Here is a 19,882-nt window from a genome sequence, read left to right as displayed (position 1 = left end):
AAATGGTGATGCCCCTGCGTGGGATTTGCACCGATTGTTGAAATATATTGGCTGTGACAAATAAAGACGAATAACCTGTCTTCCTGTTTCTATTATCATCCTCCTCCTTCCCACTGAACTAGTTAGTAGATATCTAGTAGATAGCCATGTCACTGAATGACTAGTTATTAGATCTCTAGTAGATAGCCATGTAAACTGAATGATGAGTTAGTAGATCTCTAGTAGATAGCCAGGTCACTGAATGACTAGTTAGTAGATCTCTAGTAGATAGCCATGTAAACTGAATGACTAGTTAGTAGATCTCTAGTAGATAGCCATGTAACTGAATGACTAGTTAGTAGATCTCTAGTAGATAGCCATGTCACTGAATGACTAGTTAGTAGATCTCTAGTAGATAGCCATGTAAACTGAATGACTAGTTAGTAGATCTCTAGTAGATAGCCAGGTCACTGAATGACTAGTTAGTAGATCTCTAGTAGATAGCCATGTAACTGAATGACTAGTTAGTAGATCTCTAGTAGATAGCCATGTCACTGAATGACTAGTTGGTAGATCTCTAGTAGATAGCCATGTCACTGAATGACTAGTTAGTAGATCTCTAGTAGATAGCCGTGTCACTGAATGACTAGTTAGTAGATCTCTAGTAGATAGCCATATCACTGAATGACTAGTTAGTAGATCTCTAGTAGATAGCCATGTCACTGAATGACTAGTTAGTAGATCTCTAGTAGATAGCCATGTCACTGAATGACTAGTTAGTAGATCTCTAGTAGATAGCCATGTAACTGAATGACTAGTTAGTAGATCTCTAGTAGATAGCCATGTAAATTGAATGACTAGTTAGTGGATCTCTAGTAGATAGTCATGTAACTGAATGACTAGTTAGTAGATCTCTAGTAGATAGCCATGTAACTGAATGACTAGTTAGTAGATCTCTAGTAGATAGCTATGTAACTGAATGACTAGTTAGTAGATCTCTAGTAGATAGCCATGTAAATTGAATGACTAGTTAGTGGATCTCTAGTAGATAGCCAAGTAACTGAATGACTAGTTAGTAGATCTCTAGTAGATAGCCAGGTAACTGAATGACTAGTTAGTAGATATCTAGTAGATAGCCGTGTCACTGAATGACTAGTTCGTAGATCTCTAGTAGATAGCCATGTAACTGAATGACTAGTTAGTAGATCTCTAGTAGATAGCCAGGTAACTGAATGACTAGTTAGTGGATCTCTAGTAGATAGCCAGGTAACTGAATGACTAGTTAGTAGATCTCTAGTAGATAGCTATGTAACTGAATGACTAGTTAGAAGATCTCTAGTAGATAGCCAGGTAACTGAATGACTAGTTAGTAGATCTCTAGTAGATAGTCATATCACTGAATGACTAGTTAGTGGATCTCTAGTAGATAGCCATGTAACTGAATGACTAGTTAGTAGATCTCTAGTAGATAGCCATGTAACTGAATGACTAGTTAGTAGATCTCTAGTAGATAGCCATGTAACTGAATGACTAGTTAGTAGATCTCTAGTAGATAGCCATGTCACTGAATGACTAGTTAGTAGATCTCTAGTAGATAGCCATGTCACTGAATGACTAGTTAGTAGATCTCTAGTAGATAGCCATGTCACTGAATGACTAGTTACTAGATCTCTAGTAGATAGCCATGTCACTGAATGACTAGTTAGTAGATCTCTAGTAGATAGCCATGTAACTGAATGACTAGTTAGAAGATCTCTAGTAGATAGCCAGGTAACTGAATGACTAGTTAGTAGATCTCTAGTAGATAGTCATATCACTGAATGACTAGTTAGTGGATCTCTAGTAGATAGCCATGTAACTGAATGACTAGTTAGTAGATCTCTAGTAGATAGCCATGTAACTGAATGACTAGTTAGTAGATCTCTAGTAGATAGCCATGTAACTGATTGACTAGTTAGTAGATCTCTAGTAGATAGCCATGTCACTGAATGACTAGTTAGTAGATCTCTAGTAGATAGCCATGTAACTGAATGACTAGTTAGTAGATCTCTAGTAGATAGCCATGTAACTGATTGACTAGTTAGTAGATCTCTAGTAGATAGCCATGTAACTGAATGACTAGTTAATATATCTCTAGTACATAGCTATGTCACTGAATGACTAGTTAGTAGATCTCTAGTAGATAGCCATGTAACTGAATGACTAGTTAGTAGATCTCTAGTAGATAGCCGTGTCACTGAATGACTAGTTAGTAGATCTCTAGTAGATAGCCGTGTCACTGAATGACTAGTTAGTAGATATCTAGTAGAGAGCCATGTCACTGAATGACTAGTTAGTAGATCTCTAGTAGATAGCCATGTAACTGAATGACTAGTTAGTAGATCTCTAGTAGATAGCCATGTCACTGAATGACTAGTTGGTAGATATCTAGTAGATAGCCATGTAAACTGAATGACTAGTTAGTAGATCTCTAGTAGATAGCCATGTAACTGAATGACTAGTTAGTAGATCTCTAGTAGATAGCCATGTAACTGAATGACTAGTTAGTAGATCTCTAGTAGATAGCCATGTCACTGAATGACTAGTTAGTAGATCTCTAGTAGATAGCCATGTCACTGAATGACTAGTTGGTAGATATCTAGTAGATAGCCAGGTAACTGAATGACTAGTTAGTGTATCTCTAGTATATAGCCATGTAACTGAATGACTAGTTGGTAGATATCTAGTAGATAGCCATGTAACTGAATGACTAGTTAGTATATCTCTAGTAGATAGCCATGTAACTGAATGACTAGTTGGTAGATCTCTAGTAGATAGCCATGTCACTGAATGACTAGTTAGTAGATCTCTAGTAGATAGCCATGTAACTGAATGACTAGTTAGTAGATCTCTAGTAGATAGCCATGTCACTGAATGACTAGTTAGTAGATCTCTAGTAGATAGCCATGTCACTGAATGACTAGTTAGTAGATCTCTAGTAGATAGCCATGTAACTGAATGACTAGTTGGTAGATATCTAGTAGATAGCCATGTAACTGAATGACTAGTTAGTATATCTCTAGTAGATAGCCATGTAACTGAATGACTAGTTAGTATATCTCTAGTAGATAGCCATGTAACTGAATGACTAGTTGGTAGATATCTAGTAGATAGCCATGTCACTGAATGACTAGTTAGTAGATCTCTAGTAGATAGCCATATCACTGAATGACTAGTTAGTAGATCTCTAGTAGATAGCCATGTATCTGAATGACTAGTTAGTGGATCTCTAGTAGATAGCCAGGTAACTGAATGACTAGTTAGTAGATATCTAGTAGATAGCCATGTCACTGAATGACTAGTTAGTAGATCTCTAGTAGATAGCCATGTCACTGAATGACTAGTTAGGATATCTCTAGTAGATAGCCATGTAACTGAATGACTAGTTGGTAGATATCTAGTAGATAGTCATATCACTGAATGACTAGTTAGTAGATCTCTAGTAGATAGCCATGTAACTGAATGACTAGTTGGTAGATATCTAGTAGATAGTCATATCACTGAATGACTAGTTAGTAGATCTCTAGTAGATAGCCGTGTCACTGAATGACTAGTTAGTAGATCTCTAGTAGATAGCCGTGTCACTGAATGACTAGTTACTAGATCTCTAGTAGATAGTCATGTCACTGAATGACTAGTTAGTAGATCTCTAGTAGATAGTCATATCACTGAATGACTAGTTAGTATATCTCTTGTAGATAGCCATGTAACTGAATGACTAGTTGGTAGATATCTAGTAGATAGCCATGTAACTGAATGACTAGTTATTAGATCTCTAGTAGATAGCCATGTAACTGAATGACTAGTTAGTAGATCTCTAGTAGATAGCCATGTCACTGAATGACTAGTTAGTAGATCTCTAGTAGATAGCCAGGTAACTGAATGACTAGTTAGTATATCTCTAGTAGATAGCCATGTAACTGAATGACTAGTTAGTAGATCTCTAGTAGATAGCCATGTCACTGAATGACTAGTTAGTATATCTCTAGTAGATAGCCATGTAACTGAATGACTAGTTAGTAGATCTCTAGTAGATAGCCATGTCACTGAATGACTAGTTGGTAGATATCTAGTAGATAGCCAGGTAACTGAATGACTAGTTAGTATATCTCTAGTATATAGCCATGTCACTGAATGACTAGTTGGTAGATATCTAGTAGATAGCCATGTCACTGAATGACTAGTTAGTAGATCTCTAGTAGATAGCCATGTATCTGAATGACTAGTTATTAGATCTCTAGTAGATAGCCATGTCACTGAATGACTAGTTAGTAGATCTCTAGTAGATAGCCATGTAACTGAATGACTAGTTAGTAGATCTCTAGTAGATAGCCATGTATCTGAATGACTAGTTAGTAGATCTCTAGTAGATAGCCATGTAACTGAATGACTAGTTAGTAGATCTCTAGTAGATAGCCATGTAACTGAATGACTAGTTAGTAGATCTCTAGTAGATAGCCGTGTCACTGAATGACTAGTTACTAGATCTCTAGTAGATAGCCATGTCACTGAATGACTAGTTAGTAGATCTCTAGTAGATAGTCATATCACTGAATGACTAGTTAGTATATCTCTAGTAGATAGCCATGTAACTGAATGACTAGTTGGTAGATATCTAGTAGATAGCCATGTAAATGTAATGACTAGTTAGTAGATCTCTAGTAGATAGCCATGTAACTGAATGACTAGTTAGTGGATCTCTAGTAGATAGCCATGTAACTGAATGACTAGTTAGTAGATCTCTAGTAGATAGCCATGTAACTGAATGACTAGTTAGTGGATCTCTAGTAGATAGCCATGTAACTGAATGACTAGTTAGTAGATCTCTAGTAGATAGCCATGTAACTGAATGACTAGTTAGTAGATCTCTAGTAGATAGCCATGTAACTGAATGACTAGTTAGTAGATCTCTAGTAGATAGCCATATCACTGAATGACTAGTTAGTAGATCTCTAGTAGATAGCCATGTCACTGAATGACTAGTTAGTAGATCTCTAGTAGATAGCCATGTAACTGAATGACTAGTTAGTAGATCTCTAGTAGATAGCCATGTAACTGAATGACTAGTTAGTAGATCTCTAGTAGATAGCCATGTCACTGAATGACTAGTTAGTAGATCTCTAGTAGATAGCCATGTAACTGAATGACTAGTTAGTAGATCTCTAGTAGATAGCCATGTATCTGAATGACTAGTTAGTGGATCTCTAGTAGATAGCCATGTCACTGAATGACTAGTTAGTAGATCTCTAGTAGATAGCCAGGTAACTGAATGACTAGTTAGTAGATCTCTAGTAGATAGTCATATCACTGAATGACTAGTTAGTAGATCTATAGAATGGTTTGTATTGAATGTCTTGCAGACCTTCAACTGGTTTATAAACCAAGCCTTTTCATCCTTGACCATTACAAAAGCTATAACAGTTACAGAGATGTGTTGTATCTCTCCCAAAATAATAGATTCCTAATCTCTAGTGGGATGTGTGATGAGTGAGTGAACGATTGAGTGACTGAGTGATGGTGATTATATTGATGTACTACTGTATATTCAGCTCATTTGGTTGCTCAGGGCCCTGGCTAATCAGCCTGTTAATGTGGCTGGCTGTGGCTGATGCTCAGGCACATCATTATGCTTCTCTAGGGGGCCCCGCCTGACCAGCCATTATAATGCATATGGGGCTCCTTAGTCAGGGCCAGGGCACAATAAGCCTCCATCTAATGAAGTGTACACCACAGATCTGGGGGGCTAAATAGACACATCCAGCAGTATGTGCTGTAGTAACTATCTCTGCCAGAGTGCTCAATACTAATGCTGTTACCCAAGTAGTCAGTCCATTTAGCCTCACCCCTGCCCAGCCCCAGTCTATCAGTGCTCCCTAACACAGCGCTATGGAAGGGTATGAGTATTTAAAGAGATCATTAGAATCAGTGTGCTGTGGTACCGTGGTACCCAGCGCTTTGAAATGATCAGGTGAATAGAGAGGGGTGTGGTTATGGTTGTGAAAAGGTTGATTACAGGAGAGGAGAGGTTGTACAGTTTGTCTACTTGTTGACATGGGATCAACTAGTCCTATTAACACTTAAACAGCCCATATGGCCTGGCCTCCCTCCCTTTCTTTCTTCCCCCTTCCTCTCTCTTGTCTCTTCTCTCCAAGTAGTTGTCTATCCATGATAGACTGTGTGGCCTCTGATCCTCAGGTGGCCCTACCTGTCGTATACAGCCTTGGCGGCCCCCTTCCTCCCTCCCTCTCTCCCTCTCTGTCTCTCTCTCTCTCTCTCTCTCTCTCCCTCCCTCCCCCAAGCTCTGTGTGGTAATTATCAGTTCATTTGATGCCTCTACCTTGAGGAGCCCCACGCTGCTCTGCTCCCTTCATCCCTCCCTCAGCTCAGCTACATCAAAATGACCCTGGTGAGGCTTTAATGTGCAGATGCTCCACTTCATTCAGCCCAATTACGCCTGACTACTTTTCACCAATTTATTTTCTTCTGTGCCTTTAGTTTAATCAATGTTTTTTTCCCTACCTGCTTTTGAATTCATTATTTTTGTACCTGCTTTGAAATGAATGATTCTAATTAGATCCTGACAACTGTTGTATTTGAAAGTGCTTGGGTGTCTGACCCATCTGGGTAATGAGGGATGATGTATTATTCCATCTATTAGCCTGCTGCTAGTGGAATATAAACGTTAATATCAAACCATGAGGATTTATAATAACCTTTATATATACACATACAGTAGAAGTCGGTAGTCAGTCGGAAGTCAGTTTTTCACAATTCCTGACATTTAATCCTAGTAACAATTCCCTGTCTTAGGTCAGTTAGGATCACCACTTTATTTTAAGAATGTGAAATGTCAGAGTAATAGTAGAGATAATGTTTATATCAGCTTTTATTTCTTTCATCACATTCCCAGTGGGTCAGAAGTTTACATACACTCAATTAGTATTTGGTAGCATTGCCTTTAAATTGTTTAACTTGGGTCAAACGTTTCAGGTAGCCTTCCACAAGCTTCCCACAATAAGTTGGGTGAATTATGGCCCATTCCTCCTGACACAGCTGGTGTAACTGAGTCAGATTTGTAGGCCTCCTTGATCGCACATGCTTTTTCAGTTCTGCCCACACATTTTCTATGGGATTGAGGTCAGGGCTCTATGATGGCCACTCCAATACCTTGACTTTGTTGTCCTTAAGCCATTTTGCCACAACTTTGGAAGTATGCTTGTGGTAATTGTTCATTAGGAAGACCCATTTGCGACCAAGCTTTAACTTCCTGACTGATGTCTTGAGATGTTGCTTCAATATATCCACATCAATTTCTGTCCTCCTGATGCCAACTATTTTGTGAAGTGCACTAGTCCCTCCTGCAGCAAAGCACCCCCACAACATGATGCTGCCACCCCCGTGCTTCACGGTTGGGATGGTGTTCTTCGGCTTGCAAGCCTCCCCTTTTTTCCTCCAAACATAACGATGGTCATTATGGCCAAACAGTTCTAGTTTTGTTTCATCAGACCAGAGGACATTTCTCCAAAAAGTACGGCTTTTTGTATGGCTTTTTTATGGTGATTTTGGAGCAGTGGCTTCTTCCTTTCTGAGTGGCCTTTCAGCTTATGTCGATATAGGACTTGTTTTACTGTGGATATAGATACTTTTCTACCTGTTTCCTCCAGCATCTTCACAAGGTCCTTTGCTGTTGTTCTGGGATTGATTTGCACTTTTCGCACCAAAGTACGTTCATCTCTAGGAGACAGAACTCCTTCCTGAGCGGTATGACGGCTGTGTGGTCCCATGGTGTTTATACTTGCGGACTATTGTTTGTACAGATGAACGTGGTACCTTCAGGCATTTGGAAATTGCTCCCAAGGATGAACCAGACTTGTGGAGGTCTACAATTTATTTTCTGAGGTCTTGGCTGATTTCTTTTGATTTTCCCATGATGTCAAGTAAAGAGGCACTGAGTTTGAAGGTATGGCCTTGAAATACATCCACAGGTACACCTCCAATTGACTCAAATTGTGTCAGTTAGCCTATCAGAAGCTTCTAAAGCCATGACATCAATTTCTGGAATTTTTCAAGCTGTTTAAAGGCACAGTCAACTTAGTGTATGTGAACTTCTGACCCACTGGAATTGTGATACAGTGAATTATAAGTGAAATAATCTGTCTGTAAACATTTGCTGGAAAAATTACTTGTGTCATGCACAAAGTAGATGTCCTAACCGACTTACCAAAACTATAGTTTGTTAACAAGAAATTTGTAGAGTGGTTGAAAAACGAGCTTTAATGACTCCAACCTAAGTGTACGTAAACGTCCGACTTCAACTGTACGTATTTCATTCATAATCCATTACACAGGTGGTACATGGAGAGTGGGACTGTGTCAAAGGTGTGTGTGTGTTTTTGTGTATGGACTGTGCACACACAGATTAACCTTTGGCATGTTTCTTCTTTTAGCCAACGCTGGGGCCTGTTATCCAAAACAAGGTAACTGAGTGGGCGAATGGCACCCCGGTTGTTCTCATGCTTTAAGCTCATTGATCTCCACTGTCACCCATTTTGTGTGTCACCGACTCCACCCCCCCCCCCCCCGGCTGTCCCCAGACCAATAACCTTTGAGGAGGCGCATGTTTAGATAAATGGAGAAAGATTAGTTAGGAAGTGGGTGACTTGGAGGGGGCAGGGAGTGGTGGGGGGGGGTTTCTTCTTTTTTGCAGCTGCCTCCCCAATTTTGTAGAGGTAATTTTTCTCTCTCTGTGTCTTCAGAAAGCAATGAAAGGAACTTCAGATGACAAATAGGAGCAGGGAAATGGAATATCCTACAGAGAAAATTCTGCTCCATTCTTTTCTTTTATCTATTGCAGGAGCATCCCCCCCCCCTCTAAAGTTGAGATCAATAATCCTGCAGGGAGACGCTTTTCTCTCTTCCGTTCTGTTCTGTTCTGTTCTGTTCGGTTTGTTCCGTCTTGGTGGCAATGATTCTAACATCCCATCCCACTCTCTCTCTCTCTCTCTCCCGTTCCTTCTCTCTGTCTCTCTCTCTCTCCCGTTCCTTCTCTCTGTCTCTCTCTCTCTCCCGTTCCTTCTCTTTGTCTCTCTCTCTCTCCCGTTCCTTCTCTCTGTCTCTCTCTCTCTCCCGTTCCTTCTCTCTGTCTCTCTCTCTCTCCCATTCCTTCTCTCTGTCTCTCTCTCTCTCCTTTATTGCTTTCCTCTCCTCTGTGTTCATCTGTCTGTGTACGTCTGTGTGTCTGACTGCCTCTGTCTGTGTGTCTGGATGTTTGTGTGCATTCATCTCCACATCTGTATCTGCCTGCCTGTCCTGTGTGTGGCGATCCACTTTCCACCTGACCTGCTACCCCCACCCTCCCTCTATCCCTCCTTCCGTCCATCTCAGATCCCTCAGAGCGTGGTGGCGGTCACATGATCTCGACAGATGACCTGGAGTACCCGCGGGAGTACCGGACGCTGGGGAACGGGACGCGGCGTTTCTCCAACGTGGGTCTGGTGCACACCTCGGAGCACCGCCACACGGTCATCGCAGCCCAGAGCCTGGAGGCCCTTACCAACCTGCACAAGGTGGACATGGAGCGCAAGAGGGACGCCTTCATGGACCACCTGAAGAACAAGTACCCGCCCCAGCTGCAGCACCCCGGGCATCAGCACCACAACCCCCCTTCGCCCTCACCCTCCCACGGCAGCATGAGGCAGCCTGACAGAGAGCGAGCCGCGCGCGAACAGGTAAACACTACCTACGGGTACATACATGAATATAGTGTATTGGCACACACACACACACACACACACACACACACACACACACACACACACACACACACACACACACACACACACACACACACACACACACACTCACACTCACACTCACACTCACACTCACACTCACACTCACACTCACACTCACACACACACGAGAGAGAGAGATGTCTGATGGCCCAGCATCACCTTGTTAGCTGTGTTTATCTGGCTGTCACAGCCCAGTGTGTATGTTAGTCTGGACTGACAAAGTTTAGTCACCCAGCCTGTAGACCTCCTCATAGAGGGGCAGGGCGGCCCCACTGGAGCATGAAGCTGACACACAATACACTCTCGCCTACGCAGCACCATGGGAATGCTCTCTCTCTCTCCCCATCTCTCTCCATCTATCTCTCTCTCTCTTTCTCCCTCTCTCTCTCTCTCTTTCTCTCTCTCTCTTTCTCTCTCTCTCCCCCATCTCTCTACATCTATCTCTCTCTCTATTTCTCCCTCTCTCCCCATCTCTCTCCATCTCTCTCGCTCTCTCTCTCTTTCCCTCTGGTGTTCCTTCCATCAGGTAACATAATACAGTATATTCATATTTAGCTATTTTACTCTCCCTTTTCTGCAAATCACCTATTTCATATTCTCTCTCTCTCTCTCTCTCTCTCTCTCTCTCTCTCTCTCTCTCTCTCTCTCTCTCTCTCTCTCTCTCTCTCTCTCTCTCTCTCTCTCTTTTTCTCTCTGTCTCTCTGTCTCTGTCTCTCGCTGTCTCTCTGTCTCTCTGTCTCTGTGTGTGTGTAAAGAGGCAAAGCCAAAGTAATCACAAGAGCATTGGGAGAATGGGAGGGAGAGAGAGAGAAAAGGGGAGGGTGGGTGAGAGAAAGGTGGAGTCCATGGTTGCCACAGCAACCTCTCCCTAATATGGAAAGCGATGATATCACATTGCAAAGGTCAGGCTGGAGAGAGGGAGGGATAGAACAAGAGAGTGAGAGAGTGAGAGAGACACGGTTACAAATCCTAAATCGCCAGGATATCGTCATCAGGGCACGGGGGAGAGAGCAGCAAAGTCTGGAATTCCTTGTCATCTACTGGTTGTGCATGCGGTCGTCTGGGTGACACATGGACAGGGGGGAGGAGGGGGACAGACAGAGAGAGATAGAAAAAGAGGGGAGCAGCAGAGGAACCAGTCAACCAGCCTGCTAGTCAATTAGCCAGCGCCAGCGGGAGGGAGACAGCCACCCATCTGCGAAGGAGTTAATCGCCTGGTGTTGTAATGAATTAAATAAAAGAGTTTCCGCATGTGCCGGAGAGAGAGAGGGAAGGGGAGAAAGAGAGAGCCAGAGGGAGGGAGAGACTGACAAAGCGGTATGAGGATCCTCTGCACCTGACGGAGGGAAGGGACAGCCTGGTGTGACTGGAGAGGAGAGAGGACAGGAGAGGAGAGGAGGACAGGTGCTCTGCAGGTGAGAGCAGGGGGAAGACGGGGGGTATTTAGTGAGGGAGGAGTGTGTGTAGGTCTGGGGGGGGTCTCGTATGTCAAGGCAGGGCTGGTCTATGTTTGTTGTGGTTGTTGTGGTGACAGGCTCCATGCGTTTGGCAGGTGTAAGGCAGGCATTCTGGTAGAGTGTATGTATGTGTATGTGTACAGGTGTGTGGGTACATGTGAATAATAGTGAGAGATTGAGGAATAGAGCGAGAGAGACTGACTGAGTGAGAGAATGACGGAATGAGGGAGGGGGGGTAGAGGAGGGGTGTAGGAAGGAGAGGAAAGGAGAGAGCGCAGCCTGCTTTGCATGCAGGTCAGGCAGTGCGGCGCTCCAGTCTGTGAGGCTCTGTCAGAGAACCCTGCCTGCCTACGGCCCTCTCTCGCACGTGTGTGTGTGTGTGTGTGTGTGTGTGTGTGTGTGTGTGTGTGTGTGTGTGTGTGTGTGTGTGTGTGTGTGTGTGTGTGTGTGTGTGTGTGTGTGTGTGTGTGTGTGTGTGTGTGTGTGTGTGTGTGTGTTTTGTGTGTTTGTGTGTGTACGCTGTGGCAGGGGAGAGTTAGGAGGGGAGAGGGAGGATGGAGGGTTAACAGCATATATTTAACCCCAGGTCCTCACCTCTAATTCTGCATGGAGGTGCAGGCAGATCTGTGACCTGAAACACATTGGGTAGTAAATATGTAACTCAGCAGGAGTATGCATTACCTGGGGGGATAAAGATGTTTCAGCTTCGTACTAGGGATGCTGGTGGAGTCATACTGTATGTATTAGCTAGTATGGTAGACTGGTGTGTGGTGACTACGATAAATCTGGGGCTGAGGAGGTGGATGCAGAGTGTTGACTCGCCTGGGTATGCTGAGAGGGGTTTGGCAGGATTTTTTTGGGGGGGTTCATTTATTTTCAATTAGTATACTGTATATCAAGGTTATGATTGGTCCGAAACTATACTTCAAGGTAAACAAAACGGCTTTGTATTACTGAACGCATAGTGTTGTCGCTACCTTAGAATCCACTGACCTGTGCTATCTATCACATGGCAGCAGTATTCGCGACTCAAATGTCAATCTGTAGGATGGCCAATCAAGGTGCAGTTCAAACAACAACAGGAGCTGAAGTGGTGGAGAAAGACGGGCTGTTTACTCTGACCTTAGATCTGTAAACAAGACTCATTACACCACAGTCCACAGAACAGGCACATGCCCAATAAACATTCTCACATTACTAGTCTGTGAGGGGGAAAAAAACATAATTCAAGAGTTATTCACTTGTAGAAATGCTCCCGCTGAGCCTCTGTCTGTCTGTCTGTCTGTCTGTCTGTCTGTCTGTCTGTCTGTCTGTCTGTCTGTCTGTCTGTCTGTCTGTCTGTCTGTCTGTCTGTCTGTCTGTCTGTCTGTCTGTCTGTCTGTCTGTCTGTCTGTCTGTCTGTCTGTCTGTCTGTCTGTCTGTCTGTCTGTCTGTCTGTCAGTTCCAGGGTTGTCAGGGGCAACCCTAGAGCCCAGGCAGGCTAGACTGAATGACTGACTGACACATGAGCAGGTAGAATCTAACCCAGCCCATCCTCAATCAATAGAGCCTACCTCTTAGTCCAGTCATGACCTACTTTCCACATGAACACACACACATATTTCCATCCTGCCGACACACACAAAGGCACAAAGCTTTGGTTCAGTAGAATAGACTAGGAGTCACTTACAGAACAGAGAGAAATGAGAGAGGCCAAGAGAGCGGAGTTTAACTGAATGTGTTCTCTAGTAGACTTTAGTGACATCCCAACATTCTCCTATAGAGATGTGTTTTTACGTTAGTAACATTCAGCTCCCCAGTAAAGGAAGCTCAGGGTTTGGGCCGATTCCCATTTATTTTGCGTCAGTGTAAGCAAAACTCGGTCTTCCTGGATCTGACCGTTCTAGCCAGTTCTGACACTGCTAGACATTACAATGAACTCAATCCCAACATTTGATTTCAACTCATGCCCCATCCATCCTGTAATGTAGAGAAAAAAGGTGAACTGATCAGGGAGGCTCATCTGCATATAACATCAGCAGCCTCCTATGTGGTTCAGAGAACCAGAGAACGTTCCAGACTGTTGCTGTAGTTGTTTAGCCTGGTTCCAAGCATGTGTGTGCTGTATAGCTGATTCCTGTCACAAACAGGTCTGGTAACAGGCTAGCTGCTGTTGCCATGGCAAGGCATTTTGCCACTGTCCTGTGAGCGTACATTGTCCCTCTCTCCGGGTTATACAGGGAAAACAGAGAACGGTATACAGTGGACAGAACACGGAGATACAGGGTCAGTTTGAAGCTGTGGATATAGGTGTTGCCATGGCAGGGAGTCTTGGCGGTGCCACCCGGTGCCCTGTGGTCGTATATTGTCACTCTCTCCAGGTCATCACTTTAGTCTGGACCGGATCATTAAAAATTCAGCTGTATCAGTGTGCCTGCCTGCCCTGTACACCAGGCTGCCTCCTTAGTCTATAGCCAGGCCCTGCAGGACTGTTTAACACGGTGTCAATGAGAGAGATAGAGGGAGGAACACCTTAGGCTTAGAGAGACTGGCATCGTGTAGGTCAGGGGGGATTCCCACCAGCCATAACCAGCTCTCCAGCTAGCTAGCTGCCTCGGTTTTCATAGTTAAATGAATGTCGCTCATCTATTATAAATTGCTACGCTGGGTGAGAGACAGATGGGGAGAGGATAAAGTAACAATCAGTTGCAAATGAACTCTTACTGAAGTCCATAATAAAAACACGATGAGGCCGACGTCGAAAGGAAACACTGAGAAAGAAAAACTAGCCGACGATGATGAATCAAATAAAGAAAACCTAGGCTACCTGTCATTTTGTCTTACCCTCACACCGGTGGATATATGGCAGCAGGGAAACGGTCACTCCGGTAAATTAACTGGAAATTGCCTGCAGATAAGAATAAGGAACTAGAATAAGAGTTGAGATTTGGGATCAAAATTCATGAATTGTCGCCATCTTTTTAATTTACATATGATCGTGAGGTGTTTCCAGGCCGTTGGAAGCCTGGCCTGGTTTATAACACACCGTGGTTATTATGTTTTAATGGATCTTCCTCTGGTCTAGACTAGCATGTGTCACAGTAGAGAGGGGCCAAGGGAGGGAGAGGAGGACAAAAAGAGAGGAGGGAGAGGCAATGAGGTAGTGGGTTAGGTAGAGAATATCAGATGGATAGAGAGAGAGGCAGGTGGAGCGAGGGAGCAAAAAGGAAGAGAAAAGGAGGGAGAGAGGGGGCCTGTCTGCTGATGGATGATGGAGAAGTCTGGGAGACAGGCCAACATCTGAACGACTGACAGAGTGGCCTGTTTAATTCATTTTCACTTCTTTCATTTAATCCTGTCAAAAGGCACAGCCTGTGACTAGTTCCTACTTGGTTTGAGTTGCAACATTACATTCACAAACAGATCCCCCCCACACCCTCTCCTGCCCACATCCACATGCTAATCAATTGCTAAGAACATTGTAACCTTCTTGTTGTATTAACGATTCCCTTAATGGGCTGTCAATATGCCCCGTGTCGGCTCTGACGGAGGATAATGACATGATGCTTGGGATAGTGCGTGTTTGTGTGTGTGTGTGTGTGTGTCTGTATGTCTGTGCTCTGTATGTGTGTGTGTGGGGAGTGGGCTAGTAGGGTGTGTGCAGCATATTTTGGGCTGGGAATGGTCCCACTTCTAAGAGCATTTGATGCTGGTGTGTCACTGTCAAGGGCTTTTGAGTTACCTATTTCAGCCACTCTCGCTACCTCTCCTCTTCCCTCCATCTCTTTCAACATCGCTCCCTCTGTCTCTTTTTCTCTCTCTCCCTCACCCAGCATGAAATTTCTCAGAGAGTTGCTTTTATTGTTAGCTGTCAGATACTTGAGAGTAAATGTCTAACACTTCTCCCCCCCCTCTCTCTCTCTTTCTCCCTCTCTCTATCGCTCTCTCTTTTCTTTTCTCTCTTTCCTTTTCTTTCTTTCCTTTTCTCTCTTTTCTTTTCTCTCTTTCCTTTTCTCTCTTTCTTTTCTCTCTCCCCAGCAACAACCCAACTACTGGAGTTTTAAGGTCAGTGCTGTAAGTGACAGTGTCGCTGTGTCAGTTTGGTTTCTCCATCCAATGTGGTGTGTTATTGTTGTGTGTATTTTTGTCTTTGTATTTGTGAGTGTGTGTTTGTGTGTGTGTGTGTGTGTGTGTGTGTGTGTGTGTGTGTGTGTGTGTGTGTGTGTGTGTGTGTGTGTGTGTGTGTGTGTGTGTGTGTGTGTGTGTGTGTGTGTGTGTGTGTACCACCCCAGGCTCCTATGACACGGTGGCACATCGCTCTCTCTGCCTGGTTTCTGTGCCCGTCGCACCGCTGGCACGCAGACTCTCAGTTGGCATCTCTCGAGTCTCAGGCGGCAGCAGCAGCTTAAAGCCTTCAAGCTCCGTTTAATCTGCAGGAAACGATTCTCCCAGGATTAATGCCACCTCAGTCAGTCAGCTAGCGCCTAGCGCTAATGGCTAACATCCATGTGACCTTGCTAGAGTATTACTCAGGCTAACTGAGACTTTAAAAAGAAATTACGGTGCTTTGTTGCATTGTGGAAATGTTACTTTGACATTTCTCAGACGTCCTTCGGTATTACTGACAGGCTTTGAGGTTAGATATTCTGTATTTAGAAGAAATGTACAGTAACATGGCATGTATTATTTCTGTTCTGTCTTGCCTGCGGATACATCAGTGAGGGTATATCTGTCTTGCGTGCGACACAGAGGTAAATGGAGTAGATGGAGTTTATGTGTCATGCTGTGGATCTATGTGAGCTGGTTTACGGTGTGTTGAGGATTACGTTTCATAGATGTTGTCCGGAGGCTGCTGAGACACAGCATGGATCTACACAGAGAGGCTTTCAGGAAGTATTGTCATCTGTATGGGAAGAGGCCTCGTCTGAGGTTTACGCTTCCCTGAAATATCATCCGGGCAGGGTGGAGATGTTACCAGATATCAATATCCAGATCCCTGACCCATCTACCCCAGAGCTATGTAATTATTACGAGGAGCGTAATGAATGTCCAAAAAAGCTTTAAAAACCCTTCTCGCGTGGAGACATTTTTCTTTGCGCTCCCAACAAACTCTAATCAGAGGCAGGCAGACAAGCGGTTTTCTCGGATTGACTGCCTTCAGCAACTGGGCAGTCATCAAATCGCTGTCACAATATTCCATTTTCTCTTTCTTTTTCTACTTCCATGACTTTGCGGAAATGTTATTTTCACGCCCTTGATCCAGTGCTCGCCTAATAATGCTTTTCCAGCGCTCCTCTACATAAATGACATCACGGTGTCTAAATCTGGAGATTAATATAATTAAAAGCCTCCTGAATGAGTCACATTCTCAACAGGCTGAATTAGACAGAATTAAAGTGAAGGAGGAGAACAGGTGATAAGAAGAAGAGGTAGAAGAAGAGGTAGAATCCAGCCCTATGGAGATTATTCTGCTGTATGTATCAGACCTGGGTTCAAATACTATTTCAAAACAAATATTCAGATAACCTTTCTTTACATTTTTCTTAAGTCAAGCAGTTGAATATTGGAATGCATTTGGAAATACACTTGGAAAGTATTTGAAAATGCTCAAATACACTGACACAAATACACTCCCATGCATTTAACCCAGGTATTGGAACATATTATTTGAACTCAAGTAAAAGTACTTGTTTGGGCTGTGTATTTGAAAATACTCAAATACACTGAAAAAAAGTATTTCATTAACAAATACTCAAACACACATGCATTTGAACCCAGATCTGGTATGTGTGTATTCTACTGTCCTGGTCCCTTTTCTATTTTTCCTCTGCAAAGAAGACTACCAGCCATCTCAGGCGTCATCCCCCCTCCCTAGAGTACGCCATTTTCTTCACTCTCCTGCCTAGCGAGCAGATCGCATCAGCGAACAATCCAGCTCAATTTGGCAGAGCAATTTCTTCCATGCATTGATGACTCCCCATATTATAAAGAGACTGAGCTCGACCAAGGAGAGAGCGAGGGGGAGGGGGACTGAGAGATAGACGGCGTGAGTGAAAGCCAGAGATAGAGGGAAAGAGTAAGTGAGGAGTAAGAGGGAGGGAGATGGATTTATTATGGGGGGTAATTTTTGTTTCCAATTTTTGCGGAACAGCCGTAGGCTTGCTTGTTTTCTAGGCTCTTCTCTCCCTGTTTGGTGAAATAACACAATGTGTGGGTAGAGAGCGAGTGTGTGTGAGAGCAGGGCTGTACAAACAGACATAGAATGCAGCAGGAGGAGGAGTAGAGGGCTGCTTTGAGAGCTGTCCAGGAACAGAGGTGTTGACATAGAGAGACACAGACAGCCGCAATGAGAAGCTACTTTCGAGACGGATGACAAACTGATGACGCTCTGAGGGGTGTGAGCGACAGAGCGGGAAAGGAAGGGGAAAGATGGCACAGAGAGCGAGATTGTAGAGAGAGAGAGAGAGAGAGAGAGATGGGGAGGGAAAGGAGAAGGACATACACTGAGTGTACAAAACCTTAAGAACACCTGCTCGTTCCATGACATAGACTGACCAGGTGAATCCAGCTGAAAGCTATGATCCCTTATTCATTTCTCTTGTTAAATCCACTTCAGTCAGTGTAGATGAAGGGGAGGAGACAGGTTAAAGAAGGATTTTTAATCCTTGAGACAATTGAGACATGGAGTGTGTGTGTGCCACTCAGAGGGTGAATGTGCAAGACAAAAAATTGAAGTGCCTTTGAACAGGGTATGGTAGTAGGTGTCAGGCGCACCGGTTTGTTTCAAGAACTGCAACGCTGCTGGGTTTTTCACGCTCAACAGTTTCCCTTGAGTATCAAGAATGGTCCACCACCCAAAGCACATACAGTCAACTTGACATACCTGTGGGAAGCATTGGAGTCAACATGGGCCAACATCCCTGTGGATCCCTTTTGACACCTTGTAGAGTCCATACCCCGATGAATTGAGGCTGTTCTGAGGGTAAGGTGTTCCTAATGTTTGGTACAGTCAGTGTATGAAAAAGGAAAGGTGGCTGAAAAGTGGTTGAAAAGGCCAGAGAATAGAAGGGGGACAGAAGAAGAGAGAGGTGTGAGGAGTGTGATGTAAGTCAGTTAAAACCACCTAAGATTGATGTCCATGCCCCCGCGGACACCTAATTAGCATAATACAAATCCATCCGTTTAATTAAGCTAGAGATATCTGTTTTTTTGCATTGGATGTGTCTCAATCCCCTGCATCTGCCTATGTCGCACTTCCGCATCTGCGGTGAAAGATAACAGAGCTAGAGTAGTGTTGGTCAGACCATGAGGCATCCCGAAAATTGGTCTTCTCACAACATCGTTCGTTTTGCTCTACAACCCCCGTAAGGGTATTGGGGCTCGTCTAAAGTCGGTACAGCCGCTCTGCCAACTTCTGTCTGTAGCATCCGAACAGTAATGAACCCTCTGTGGAAAGGTGATACTCTCACAAACACGTACATGTTGGTTATTTTCCTCCACGACGCCCACAGGCCTCACAAGACTTGTCTGAAGGTCCTCTGGTACCAGTTGAAAAACTTTATAGAAGTACATATGAAGACTGTTTAGTGCTAAATGTTAAATACATGTAAAAAAATATATATATATAATAATAATGTTTCCTGATCTTTCTTATATCTCTCAGATATAGGACATACACTTCAGAACAAGCTTCCTTTAGATTTTTTGGGGGGGGGACTATCTGTTGTTCCATGTAGTGAATCTGTAATGCAATGTACAGTATGGGCTAATAGCAGTAATGCCAAATAAAAATGTTCAACAAATAAAACATTTGTATATTTTTTTGATACATCAAGGGGTCTTAAAATTCAATGTATGACCTTCTTACAACAATTCCATATAGCTTAGTAATACAACCTTTACAGTGACCTTAAACCTGACCCACTCTGGGTATGTACTCTGGACGGTTCTGACTTGGACAACTACAAATACCTAGGTGTCTGGTTAGACTGTAAACTCTCCTTCCAGACTCACATTAAGCATCTCCAATCCAAAATTAAATCTAGAATCGGTTTCCTATTTCACAACAAAGCATCCTTCACTCATGCTGCCAAACATACCGTCGTAAAACTGACTATCCTACCGATCCTTGACTTTGGCGATGTCATTTACAAAATAGCCTCCAACACTCTACTCAGCAAATTGGATGCAGTCTACCACAGTGCCATTCGTTTTGTCACCAAAGCCCCATATACTACCCACCACTGTGACCTGTATGCTCTCGTTGGCTGGCCCTCGCTTCATATTCGTTGCCAAACCCACTGGCTCCAGGTCATCTATAAGTCTTTGCTAGGTAAAGCCCTGCCTTATCTCAGCTCACTGGTCACCATAGCAGCACCAACCCGTAGCACCCCCAAAGCCAATTCCTACATTGGCCGCCTTTCCTTCCAGTTCTCTGCTGCCAATGACTGGAACGAATTGCAAAAATCACTGAAGCTGGAGACTCATATCTCCCTCACTAACTTTAAGCACCAGCTGTCAGAGAAGCTCACAAATCACTGCACCTGTACATAGCCCATCTGTAAATAGCCCATCCAACTACCTCATCCCCATACTGTTATTTCATTTAATTTATTTTTTGCTCCTTTGCACTGC

General features: G+C 43.6%; 1 protein-coding gene across 1 annotated transcript in view; it reads left to right on the top strand.

Moving 5' to 3' along the window:
• The window catches only part of LOC120044006 (SRC kinase signaling inhibitor 1-like), a 112,604-nt gene that overhangs the window by 59,243 nt on the left and 33,479 nt on the right, over positions 1–19,882 (top strand). Inside the window, exons 5-6 of the mRNA XM_038988599.1 lie at positions 9,403–9,746; positions 15,287–15,313. Of these exons, the coding sequence (XP_038844527.1) occupies positions 9,403–9,746; positions 15,287–15,313 (371 nt within the window). The remainder of the gene's footprint in view (positions 1–9,402; positions 9,747–15,286; positions 15,314–19,882) is intronic.

Source organism: Salvelinus namaycush, chromosome 3 (genome assembly GCF_016432855.1).
Source record: "Salvelinus namaycush isolate Seneca chromosome 3, SaNama_1.0, whole genome shotgun sequence".
NCBI lineage: Eukaryota > Metazoa > Chordata > Actinopteri > Salmoniformes > Salmonidae > Salvelinus > Salvelinus namaycush.
This window is presented reverse-complemented; position numbering and strand designations above follow the sequence as displayed.